Source organism: Cariama cristata, unplaced genomic scaffold (genome assembly GCF_000690535.1).
Source record: "Cariama cristata isolate BGI_N322 unplaced genomic scaffold, ASM69053v1 scaffold11000, whole genome shotgun sequence".
NCBI classification, from domain to species: Eukaryota; Metazoa; Chordata; class Aves; order Cariamiformes; family Cariamidae; genus Cariama; species Cariama cristata.
The window spans coordinates 26,777-38,063 of record NW_009596431.1 but is presented as its reverse complement, the minus strand read 5'-3'; the positions used below and the strand labels follow the sequence as shown (position 1 = coordinate 38,063).

Sequence of the window (11,287 nt, the reverse complement as noted above, 5' to 3'; positions counted from 1 at the left end):
CCCCCCCCCCCCCAAGAAGTCCCCCTGCAAACATTTGGTCTGGAGACAGCATGATTCCTTCCAACACCTCTAAGATTGTCATCGAGGGACCTGACCTGGCCTGAAGCTGCTTTGCTTTCACCACCTCACAGGACTGGAGAACAAAATCCTGTACTTGCACTGGCACTATTAGCACTGCAAACTTTTCTCTCCTGCCACACACAGAGATGCATCACTTACCTTCGATAAGAGCTGCTATGTGTTGGCTTTTCTGAGAAGGAAGTTCCCTCACAATATCCAGAGCTGTCAGGCCTCTGTTATCCTTTATGTTCACATCAATACCTATGGCAATAGGTGTAGAGAAGGCAAAAGCAAGAACATTTTCTACATGCAAATTCATGCCTGTCAAGTCACATCTTACATTTGTGATCATCACTGAGGGAAGCTAAAAAAAATGCTCTAGAGAGGCAGACCTAAAGCCAAACACCAAGAGAAAACCTGTCGTATAACCCTCTCTGAGGAACATTGATAGCTGGTTGGAGAAACGTGCTGCCACTATAAAGGGGTTTCCTCAAGTTCTGGGTGAAGGGATCACCACGTTATTGCTTCAAAAGGGGAACATTCTCTCACCTGCAGCCAGCAATATTTGTACCACATCTGTCTTGCCAAACAAAGCAGCTTCGTGCAAAGCACTGCCTTTTTCAGTCTGCAAATTAAATGGGAAAAATAGCATGAAGCTAGACAGTGGGGAATGGCGATGGAGGCATGTTTTAGATGGTTACAGAAGCAATAGATACATGGCATCATATACAAAGTGTGGGCAACAATATCTACAACTGAGGACAGGCTATCAATATTATTTCAATGCTGAGAATTTGGAATGGAAAATGGGGATGGTCTGCTCAGAGACATGCGGGCCCAGCTTAGAGACCAAGAAAGGACTTTCTACAGCTTCGCAAGAGGTCATGTCCTGAAAAGGGAAGATAAGACCACCACATACAAGCTATTCCTGTGAAAACAGCATATGCACAGGCGGCTTGATAGGAAGAGACACAGTTCGCCTCCATCGCTATCAAGAGCTCATAGTATTGCAGGGCAGAATAGCTTAGGCAAAAGTGCTTTTCTTCTCCCTCATTATGTGTCTGGAGCTTTTTATCCAATTCACAAGCAGGCGTGAAGCATGCACAGCACCAGAATCCTTCTGAGCAGCTTCTCAGAGCAACCAAGAGCTGAACAAACAGCCCTGAGGAAAACCAAGCTATCGCTCATCTTTCACAAACGATCCCTTGGGGAGGAGGGTTGGGTGGAGCTCTCCGTATCACAGCTACAGGGGTTCTCCATCCCCCAGCAATCAGACCAGTCCTTCACACACAGACACACTAGATACCTGATAGTTGCTATCCATGCCAGCATCCAGGAGGACACGAACTACAGTTTTGTGACCATTCCTAGCTGCCAAGTGCAGGGGAGTGTGTTTCTTAGTGTTGCAGCTTAAAAGATTGGGGTGAGCGTTCAAGAGCATCTTCACGACTTCCAGCCTTCCATAGAGCGCGGCCAGGTCCAGAGGAGTCTCAAACTTGTTATTGCGCATGGTGGGGTCGGTCAGCTCCTCCAGAAGGACCTTCACCACCTCTGTGTGGCCGTACTGCGCGGCGCAGTGCAGCGCCGTCTCGTTGTCGTTGTTCTGGGGGTCACAAAGGCCAGCATGTCAGAACAGGGGAGAACAGAGCTGCTCCATGCCTCGCTCAAACCATTGAAGTTTAAATGCAAAAACAAGACCAAAAAAACCCAAGCAGTCAGAAAGCAGACAGCCCAGCTTGAAACAGAGCCTGGATCGATGTTTTCACCATCTCACTAGCATTTACCAGGCACAGAGATCCCCTCATGAACTCAACAACCGACCCACCCAGTAAAAGCTTCAAAAACATTCAGAACAATAAGCTTTACTCAGATATGGGAAATCTGCTCTATGGGAAATAGGTGCTACACATGGAATAGCCTGCTTTCAAAGCATTGAGGTCAAAATCAATGGACCATGCTAAAGTTTAAGGGACTGTCAAGCTGTATCTGGATTCCCATTAATTCTGCTAGCACTTGGGGAAGGCAGTGAGTTATTTGTTGGCAGCATCCCGTGCTTCGAGGTGCCACAAAAATAAAAGGCTGCAATATACGATAGGCAAACTGCAGCATGAATTCTATCTGCTGTACCTTAATCGTCATCATTTTAGATTTAAACTTCAATTGTTTCAAATCCTACTTATCCTGATTATAACAGTCATTCCACCTTTGCAATTCTTGAAGCTCACAAGCTGGCCATTTAGAGGAAAGGTGCATTAAGTTACATGCAGTTTGTGAATTAGAAAGCAGTGCAATTAGATCACTCCACTAACAAGCCAAGGTCTCAGGTCAACTGAGGGAAGAGATGTCCAAGTGACACGAAAACACCTCCACAGTGAAAGCCAGATCCAATTAACGCATGCAGCATCTGTCAGGTTAAAAATCAGCAATGCAAAGCACTGAAAAACAAGCAACCTAACACATTTCACTTGCAGGTGCAAAATAGGAACATTGTCAGATTTAAAAGAGCCTTTTCTCAAATTAAATTCACCTCAAGTTTCTAGTTTTACTACTGTGTGTTATACACAGAGGGATTTCGGTTTCAGGACTTTAGAAACAAATACTTATTTAACAATTTGACCCCAAAAAACTTTAGTACAAACTGTTACACACTTCAACTTTAGCTGAAAGAATCATGGTTGAATTCGTCATTTTAAGAACAGTTCCCATTAAAAAAAACCCAGAGAACATACTTGTTTCGATGGAGTTAGAAGTACTACTTCAGAAACTGAATTTGATCCAAATACCTTCCTTTTTGTCTTGAGAGCACATGGACTTTTTTGGATACGAGCTTGTAGGAGCTGTCAATATTTTGCACCATTTCATAACCACACTGCAGAACTTGCTGTGTTGTACGAGTACTTTAATCCTGTTAATGTGTTAAGTCATCCTAAGAATTACAGGAGTCATGCATGCAAACTCCCATTTGTTTTTATCTGGTATTTGCATCATTTTTCAGCCATGTGAAAAGCATAAGGGAAGCGAGGAGTTCTGGAAAGGCTCTCTGCAGCTGCAACTTATATAAAAGTAAAGACTAAGGAGGAAGGAAGCAGCACCAGCCACATGCAGAAGTGAGATATTTAAGAAGGTAAGGAAAGCACAGCATCACTGTTAGCACAGAAGTTCAAAGTCAAACAAGAGGCTCTATACTTGGAGTGGCAGAGGCAGCCATGGTGAAGGAAGGCACATACAAGTGGACAGAAGTTACTGTAGAATAAAGAAGTCTGGACATAAAATATACATATGGAGTGAGAAGGGGAGAGAACAGAGAACTACAGAGATCACACCTCTCAATCAGCTTAAGCTGCTGGTCTCAAGGCATTTAAAAGGTTGGCAAATCACATTATTCTTATTTGACAGGGAAGGGAACCCTGGTACCAGTGAGCCCACGACAGCCAGACCGAGGCCCTCAGCCTGCCCATTACATGAGGGAAGCTCGCTGCCAGTTTTTGCAGAACGAGAAGATAAGCCCAGTCCCTCTGGAGCAGCAGGTATCTGCCAAAGAGCCATGGGGGTATGCACTGCTCACGCCACGCTAGCCCTGGCTACCAGGGATTTCCACTGCGAGGACTGTCCCCCTCTCATCCCTCCCTGGCACAGAGACTGGACCCCTCAAGGGTGCTTTAAAGCACACAGCAACTCCAAACACCTGCCTGATGGCTCAGAAATGAGAACACAACATCCTTTAACGTAATTGTTGGAGACTTCCCCCATCTTCATTGCAATTTAGTCTAATTTTCCTTAAGCAGGTCAGGGCTCTGATGCTTGGGGTGAAATCCCCAGCCTCTCCTCCTGCAACAGAGATCACCAGGTGGTAAACTCCCCTGAATCGTTACAGCAAGTCTTTCCCCACCACAGATGGTGTACTGGAAACTCCTGCTACTGCATAAGTCTTTATGCCTCCATTTTGGGAGAGTTTTGAGAAGCCAAAAACACTAGAGCCGTTGCAGGCAAGGGAGTTTGCCTCCCCGACCCACATCGCCTCTCCAAGCACAAACCAGAGCACTGAACAATGAGCATGAGTGCTCAAACATACATATTTATTGGAGATGGAAAAAGAAAATTCCTTTCCAGCAGCCAGAAGGCATACGGGTTCAAATTTCAAAACTTCTTAGAAAAATAGAGCACTCTGCAGGGCCCAGGGGCTGCATTCTTGCAGGAATCCTAGCATCTCCCCCAATTCACAGTTGGGAGTAAGAAGCTAGGCTTGTACAATGCCTGCCTACAGACCACAAAACGGGAACATAAATAGAAATGCCTCTGCTTTCATATGGGCTCCATCAAATTGTTCAAGCCCTAGTAACTAGATACCACATACCATAGCCTTTCTGCTCCTCGTCAGATGCTAAAAAGGAGACTGTACAGCCCCTTAAAGTCTGCACCCCTGTTCCTAACACACCATAAGAGGGCTTTGATTGAAGAAAGGGAGACTTGGTTTAAATAAGGGAAAGTTTTCTAGCTTTCTAACCTGCAAAGATTAGGATGGTTGAATAAACTGCCAAGGGAGACTATAGAGCTGTCCCTCTCCAAGGTTTTTGAGAAGCTGCTAGACAAACACTGGTCAGGAATGGATTAGGTAGACCTGATCCTGTCTTAGGGCTGGAGAAAGAGGCTACATGACCCTTTGGTCCCATCCAACCTATTTCTAAGATTCCTTTGTAGGATTTTTGTCAGTGTGTGCGTGTCTAACAGAGGCCTGCCCTATTAAAAACCTGCTGTTTTGCTGCTCCAGCGACACATCTTTTCCTAAAGCACAGAACAGGGATGTCCTGCTGGCATGCACTCCATATAGTTTCAGTTAAAGGCTGGCCAAAATGAAAGAGGGAAAAAAGAAAAAAACCCCAAAAAACCCAAAACATTAAGCAAAATCCAAACTTCACCAGGGAAGTGACAACCAAGGCACATCACAACCTCGGGCACAAAGCAGAAGAGTTGGTTGGAGCTGCCCAGGCAGTGGTACCGTCTCCTTCCCTCCTTTTTGCACCACACGATTTCTATCGGTATCCCACACAGCACTGCCAGGAGCAGAGAAAGGATGAACAGGCCTCCTTCCTTCCTACAGGTGCCCAACAATGCCAAACACATTTCAGAAAAAAAAAAATATGATCCCCATATGTCCAACAAGCTTTTGGGAGCTCTGCGGGTGGGTTTGCTGCCCGGTTTCATTTGCAGACTCCAGATGGTAGGCTTCCACTTTTCTCAGCAGCCCATTTAGATTTATAGCACTTTAAACCCAATCTGCATGATTCATTTGCTTCCAATTAAGAAAGACAAAGGTAGTTTGTGCAGCGCACAAACCTGAGCTATGTGACAGCTTTTTCTACTTTGGCTCTGCTCAACTTCATACAAATTAAATAACAAAATCCAAGACAGCAGGAGTTACTGAAGCAAAGTTGCTGCTCCGTCTCTTAACTCTGCTTCTATCATTTGCTTTTCAGAAGTCCCTCAGGCCTGTAACAGCCATACTGCAGGGACCTCCTATTGAACAAAAGATGCTGAAAAGGAAGGGGCATAAAAAGCAGCTGTTAACTATGTCTTTAACTTTTAGGAGAGCAAGATGTTTCTGGCTTTCTTATCTCTTCCTCAACAGGATATTAAATTGTAGTCCAGCCTTACATAAATGCTTTCCCCCTCTTCTAAATATCCCAAAATGTCTGGACAGATGAAATATCTCACTGCAATCGTTTCTGTATGACAACCCATCCTGCACGGGAGCTGAGAAGCTGGAAGCACCAACTAAGCAAGGACTCTTACACTTTGCACCCAGCCTTCTTGTGGTTGCCCCACTTGCAGCCAGGCTACTGAGAAAACAGTCAAGGTTTGCATGACAGGTATGATTCCACACGCTCCTCATCAAACCTGGTCAGAAACTGGTGGAAAGCTGGTCAGAACTTGTGATAAACCTAACAGATTGTGTATAAATCCTATCTCTCTCTCTCCTTAAAACCAAGGCAAAAATTTCAAAAACACTAGCCTTGTTCTTGAGAGCACTACAGCCACCTCAAAAACTGAACTGGGAGTTCAAAGTAAGGCACTTGTCAAAAATATAAAATGCAAATTATAATACTTCATAAACAAAGATCCACAAGAAAGTGAGCTCACTGCATATTTCATCTATATATTCCTTCTTCACTCAACATTTTCATGCTGGAGTGTGTAAGGTTTTACTCTGTTACTGACAATGAAAGCTCCTTTCAGGCAACTGAACTGCTGGAGTATGATGTTTCCAGAGAAGACATTTGTTGCTGTAAAATTCCCATCTGGATTTTTGTAAAAATCATTGATATGGATGAGCTTCATGTAAATATATTTGTGCTCAAAGAGGTATGCACCAGAGTATTTCCTGAAATAGAAGTCTTCAGAAACAAACATAATTCCCAGCGGTTAGCAAGCTCAGGAACTTTGAACATGTGTTTTTAAGGTACTGCAGATCAAGCAGAATGTAAGTTTTAACAAAACTTTGAGAGACAAATCTGCCATGGATGGCTGGATCCAAAATAACTGGTTGGAAGCAACTATGGCACGGTGGCTTACAGCAGAAGTATCTCATGATAGAATCAGCAGACTATTATGCCATCACTGGCCTGCAGCTTCACTAGAAATAAAAGTGAAAAATGGTGTCTGAGAAAACACCACCAGGAACTTTCTTATCTGCTTCCTCAACTGCTCAGCCTCAGTGCATCGTAAGTGCTGATGTCATGCCTTTTTGTAGCTCAAGAACAACTAAAAGCAAGAGAAGAGCAAAATAGGCAAGAAAACAGGAACAGAAGACCAGGGCTGAAGGGTCAGACGACACAACAGGCTTAACATCCAGAAAAGAGAGACTGATGCAATAAGCAGGACATGAAGGACTTGGGAAGGGAGGCAAGAACATTACTGCCTTCCCTTCTCCCCACCACCACAGGAATTAACTGTCCATTCAAACGACAAATACAGCATTATGCATTTCATAGGAGAAAAGGCATGAAAATTCACTCCAAACAGCCCACAGAGAAAATGCACCCATGTTTAAGCAGGAAAAAAAAAATTCCTTCTCTTTGCGTTTATCAGCAACATTAGCACACGAAACCAAACCTAAAGCATTTTAATTGAAATAACATTACCTTTTGGAAGTCATCCAGCCAAATCAAGCAAACTGACCATCACCGTGAGTCCTACAAGGCTAAGCAATGAAGGAGCCCCCAGGAAAGTAAGGAAAAGCTTCCCTTAAATTATGTTTCTATAACTGCTTTGAAGAAAGAAATCCACAGTAAATAAATGGTCGCATTTTACTTTTCCCCAAGCAGCTGCAAACCGAACAGGTATTATTGCAACTGGATGACATTGCACCTGGAAGCACGCGAGTGCAGCTTGGAGTAATGATGCAGTGAAATGCTGACAGCAAAGTACACACCTTGGCATTGATATATGGGTCAAAGGGGCCGTACTTTTTGAGTTCTTTGATCTCAAGAGCATTCTACAAAAAGGAAGAGGAAAAAGAAAAAAAAATGTGATAATGAAATGGGTGAGATATAGCAACAAAGCAATGGGTGACTCCCAAGGGGTGGAAATGACAGAACACAGCATCTTGTTCCAGTCAAAGCTATTAACAGCAGAAGCCATTCCAGCTGCCGATTCCAGTAACTTGAACCACTGTGCATTTCATTTACAAGACTCCAAACACAAGCAGCACAAGCTATTTGGCTGACTTTTCTCATTTAAAAAGGTTCCCACTAAACAGACATTAATGAAACATTACCTGGAAGGATTACACTAAGCTTTTAATCTTTTGTAAAGGTTTCCCCTACACCTGTCCTAGTCAGAGCAGAACAGTTTACACTCAGGGCCCTCAGTCAACTCTTATCAGATTGGTTGTAAACAGCTAACTACATTTCTCAAATCTATTTAAATGGACTGAATGCCTGCAGCTGTGCCTGAAGACATTATTAACCACAGCCCCAAACTGGAAAACTGTCAACAAAGACAGTAAACCACACTCTTCATTATTTCTGCTCAATTGAGGACTGGTAGCGAATAGCATTGCAATCGTATTTTTCAGTTCCTGATGCTTTAGACGCAATCATTTAGCCTTGGAGCAGTCTGATGCATCAAGTTAGCCATCTTATACCGAGGAACAGAAAACTTAAGCATGGCGCTTTGGTAGCCACAAAGTATGGCTGGAAGCAGGATTAGGACTCCTAAACTCAACTCTGAAGGGAGTTTACTCCTCAGCTTCTGAAAAGTATACACCACAGATCAAAATTCAACAGCAGACACTCACAGTTCCCAGCTGCTCATCTTGCTTTTGACAGATTTTGCTAAACTTGAGCCATGAGTATCTGCCCTACTTGTGAATTAACTTCTGAATGAATACACATTTTTAGCCTTGTGGTACTAAGGCAGACAAACTTATTTTGGTTTACTTCTCTCCTCCTGGATGAAAACTTGAGTGGTTTAGGAGTTGATTCACAGGGACATTAGATGTTCCTGCCTTAGGGACAGGACAACCAAGGGCTATGGTAGCTTTAACCATCTGATTTGGGTCTGTTACTGCATGTTTGCCCAACCTCACTCAGCCATAAGTGGTTCAGTAACACTGTTCAGCTGGCCTCACTCAGTAAACCAGTTTCCTTATCCAAAATTCTTAAACAAAAGAAATATTTGGGTCTTCCAGCAGCAGCATTTCAGAAGTTCCCTGGAATTGTAAGATACCTGCTGACTTCCACAGGGAAGTTACATGGGAGCCAGCCCTCTGAAGTGGACACAGCAGCTGCTGTACAGAATAGCTGTCTCATACAAATCAATCCCTCTGCATCCTAGACCAAAAACTATCAGCTTGACAAAGGGAAGAAATCCACCGTTTTTTTCCTCGCCTGATTGACAAAAATAATTCCTTCATATTAAGCTAGGGATTTATCTGGGGATAAGCTGGGTTAAAATTATCTTACAATTTACAAATTAGTTAACTGGAGCAAGTGCTAGAGACAAGCCAGGAGAGTAGCTAAAGAGAGCATGGCCAAACAAAGACTAAACAAAGCTGCTTTGATTAGTTCCCAAAGAAGGGAGCCAATGTATCCTTTGATAGAACTAGAAACCTTCTCAGCTATCCAGCAACTGAAAGGAAAAACTATGGGTTAGTTTTAGAAGCCCAGTATGAAAGCAGGAGACCACTTCCTAGGTGTTGAGTGGTTCTCATCTTTTTATGTATCTCTACATATACATATCTACCTTACTTATTCAACCACTAACTCAGAACTGGAGGTATTGCTTTAAGCAGGGCCCTTCTCATCCCATTAGCAAGTAGGACTTTACAACCATTGCTGCTAGTTTGGGAAGGGTCAGGAGTCAGCTGAAGTAGTCTCTCTCCATCCGAGGGAAGCAATTCAAAGATACATTAGAGAAAAATAAGCAGACCTGCTCATTGACTTTAGTATGTGAAGGTCCCTGGTGGATGAGGAGCTTGACTATGTCTGCGTCTCCTTTCCAAGCTGCCAAGTGAAGAGGGTAACAGCCTTTACAGTCTGCTACGTTGGTTAGCGCGTCATTCCTCAGCAGAACTTCCACAACATCCCTGCAAGAGAAGGAAACTTGAGTCCGTAAGATATTCAGTCCTTGTTTCACAGCTTACATTCTGCAATGTTTCACAAAAGTTAACCTGAACAGGAGTATTTCAGAGATCCTCTTGAAATGTGATTTTAAAGTGTTCTTATTAAATGCTGCCCAAGGGGAAAAAAAAAAAAAAGAAAAAAGAAAAAAAAAAAAGAGACTGCTGAGATGAGCTCAGGAAATATCTATGTTACCTTCACACTGATGGAGCGGAATAGGGACTGAAGTCATCCACAAGCCACTCTGGTGAAAAGTGAATTCCACCAGCACAATGAAGATGACTAAAGATTTTAAGTCTATTCAATTTCTCAATATCTTAAGTAGCAATCAACAATAAAGATTTACCACGCTGAAGACTGGAGTTACTTAAAAATGTAATATGCACGAAAGCAAATTTTAAGTGGAACAGGCACAGCAACACATTGGACACCAGATAGACTGCAGAGGACTGTTACTGGAGAAGCCACCTTTAATATGTTTTATTAATTTTAATATCTTATCCAAATTGCTTATAAATAAAAGGGTAGTTGAAAACCTCAGTTTCGCCAAATTTTTAAAGAGATATGATCATACTGTGCAGCAGCCAATGCCTCTATAGCTTCCCCAGACTGATGTTCTTCACTTCTTGTCCTGAAGATGGTGTAGTGCTGCACCATCGCCAATTTTCAGTGGAAAGAGCATTAGACTGGTGAATGAATTGCACAGAAACCATAGCTTGTAAAGCACATGTATCCCCTATGATCAAAGGCATTATAAGATGACTCACTTATGACCATTCAAAGCAGCATGGTGCAGTGGAGTGTATCCAGTACTGTCAACGCAGTTCACATTTGGCCCTCTCCAGATGCTGCAAGACAGAAAACGTACAGGGAACACTTAGGCATACACCAAAGAGACAGACAGCTGGCAAAGACAAGTTTCAGAAGGGTTCTCACACCAAGCTGGTTATCTGGAAGCAAACCAGTGGCTGGACAGCTGTGGTTAAGAGCAGTAATACAGAGAACAGACCGCACAGCACTGTGTCGAGCAGAGGGGTTAGTGTCACAAAGCACACAGCCAGTACAGGGATTCACTACTCTACGCTTTATCAGATCATCCTGGTTTTAAATCAGAGCTCCCACGTTCTCCTAGCACTAGACATCTTTCAGCCGTACATGTGCTTGCCAAAAAGCAACTTCAGAGGAACATGTGTCTATTAAAAGTCAACCACAAGAGACAGTAAACCATCAACCCACCGCTAATTCACACCCCTCTGAAGAATTTTGACGGATCTGGGAAACCCTCTTCCCTCCATGGCAAGAGTCACTAGGGGTGTAAGTCAAAGACTGTGGGATACAGAGCCTGCTCTTGGTCACCAGTGTGATTCCATGCTGGCTTCTTACTGTCCAAAAATCATTTCCATCTGACAGCTGTTGGCAGTCTATATGAAAGAGTAGGTGGTCTCCGAGCACTTCTGAGAATACTGTGAACTTCCTTCCCTTGTTCAGAAGTTGAACACCAAGGATTTAAGGATTAACCCTGTAGAGGATTAATCTTCCCTGTAACCCCTGCAAGGTGTCCTATTTAAAACACTGGAGAAACGCATGGGTAAGAAGCTGGCACTGCT

At 43.3% G+C, this 11,287-nt stretch overlaps 1 protein-coding gene across 1 annotated transcript in view; it reads right to left on the bottom strand.

The window, feature by feature from the left end:
* Positions 1-10,528, bottom strand: part of LOC104166186 (ankyrin repeat and SAM domain-containing protein 1A-like) — a gene marked incomplete at both ends in the record, with an annotated part of 25,515 nt that extends 14,987 nt beyond the window's left edge. The window contains 6 exon segments of the mRNA XM_009706036.1: positions 220-321; positions 610-685; positions 1,367-1,663; positions 7,490-7,552; positions 9,490-9,646; positions 10,448-10,528. Of these exon segments, the coding sequence (XP_009704338.1) occupies positions 220-321; positions 610-685; positions 1,367-1,663; positions 7,490-7,552; positions 9,490-9,646; positions 10,448-10,528 (776 nt within the window).
* Between the last annotated feature and the right edge of the window lie 759 nt (positions 10,529-11,287).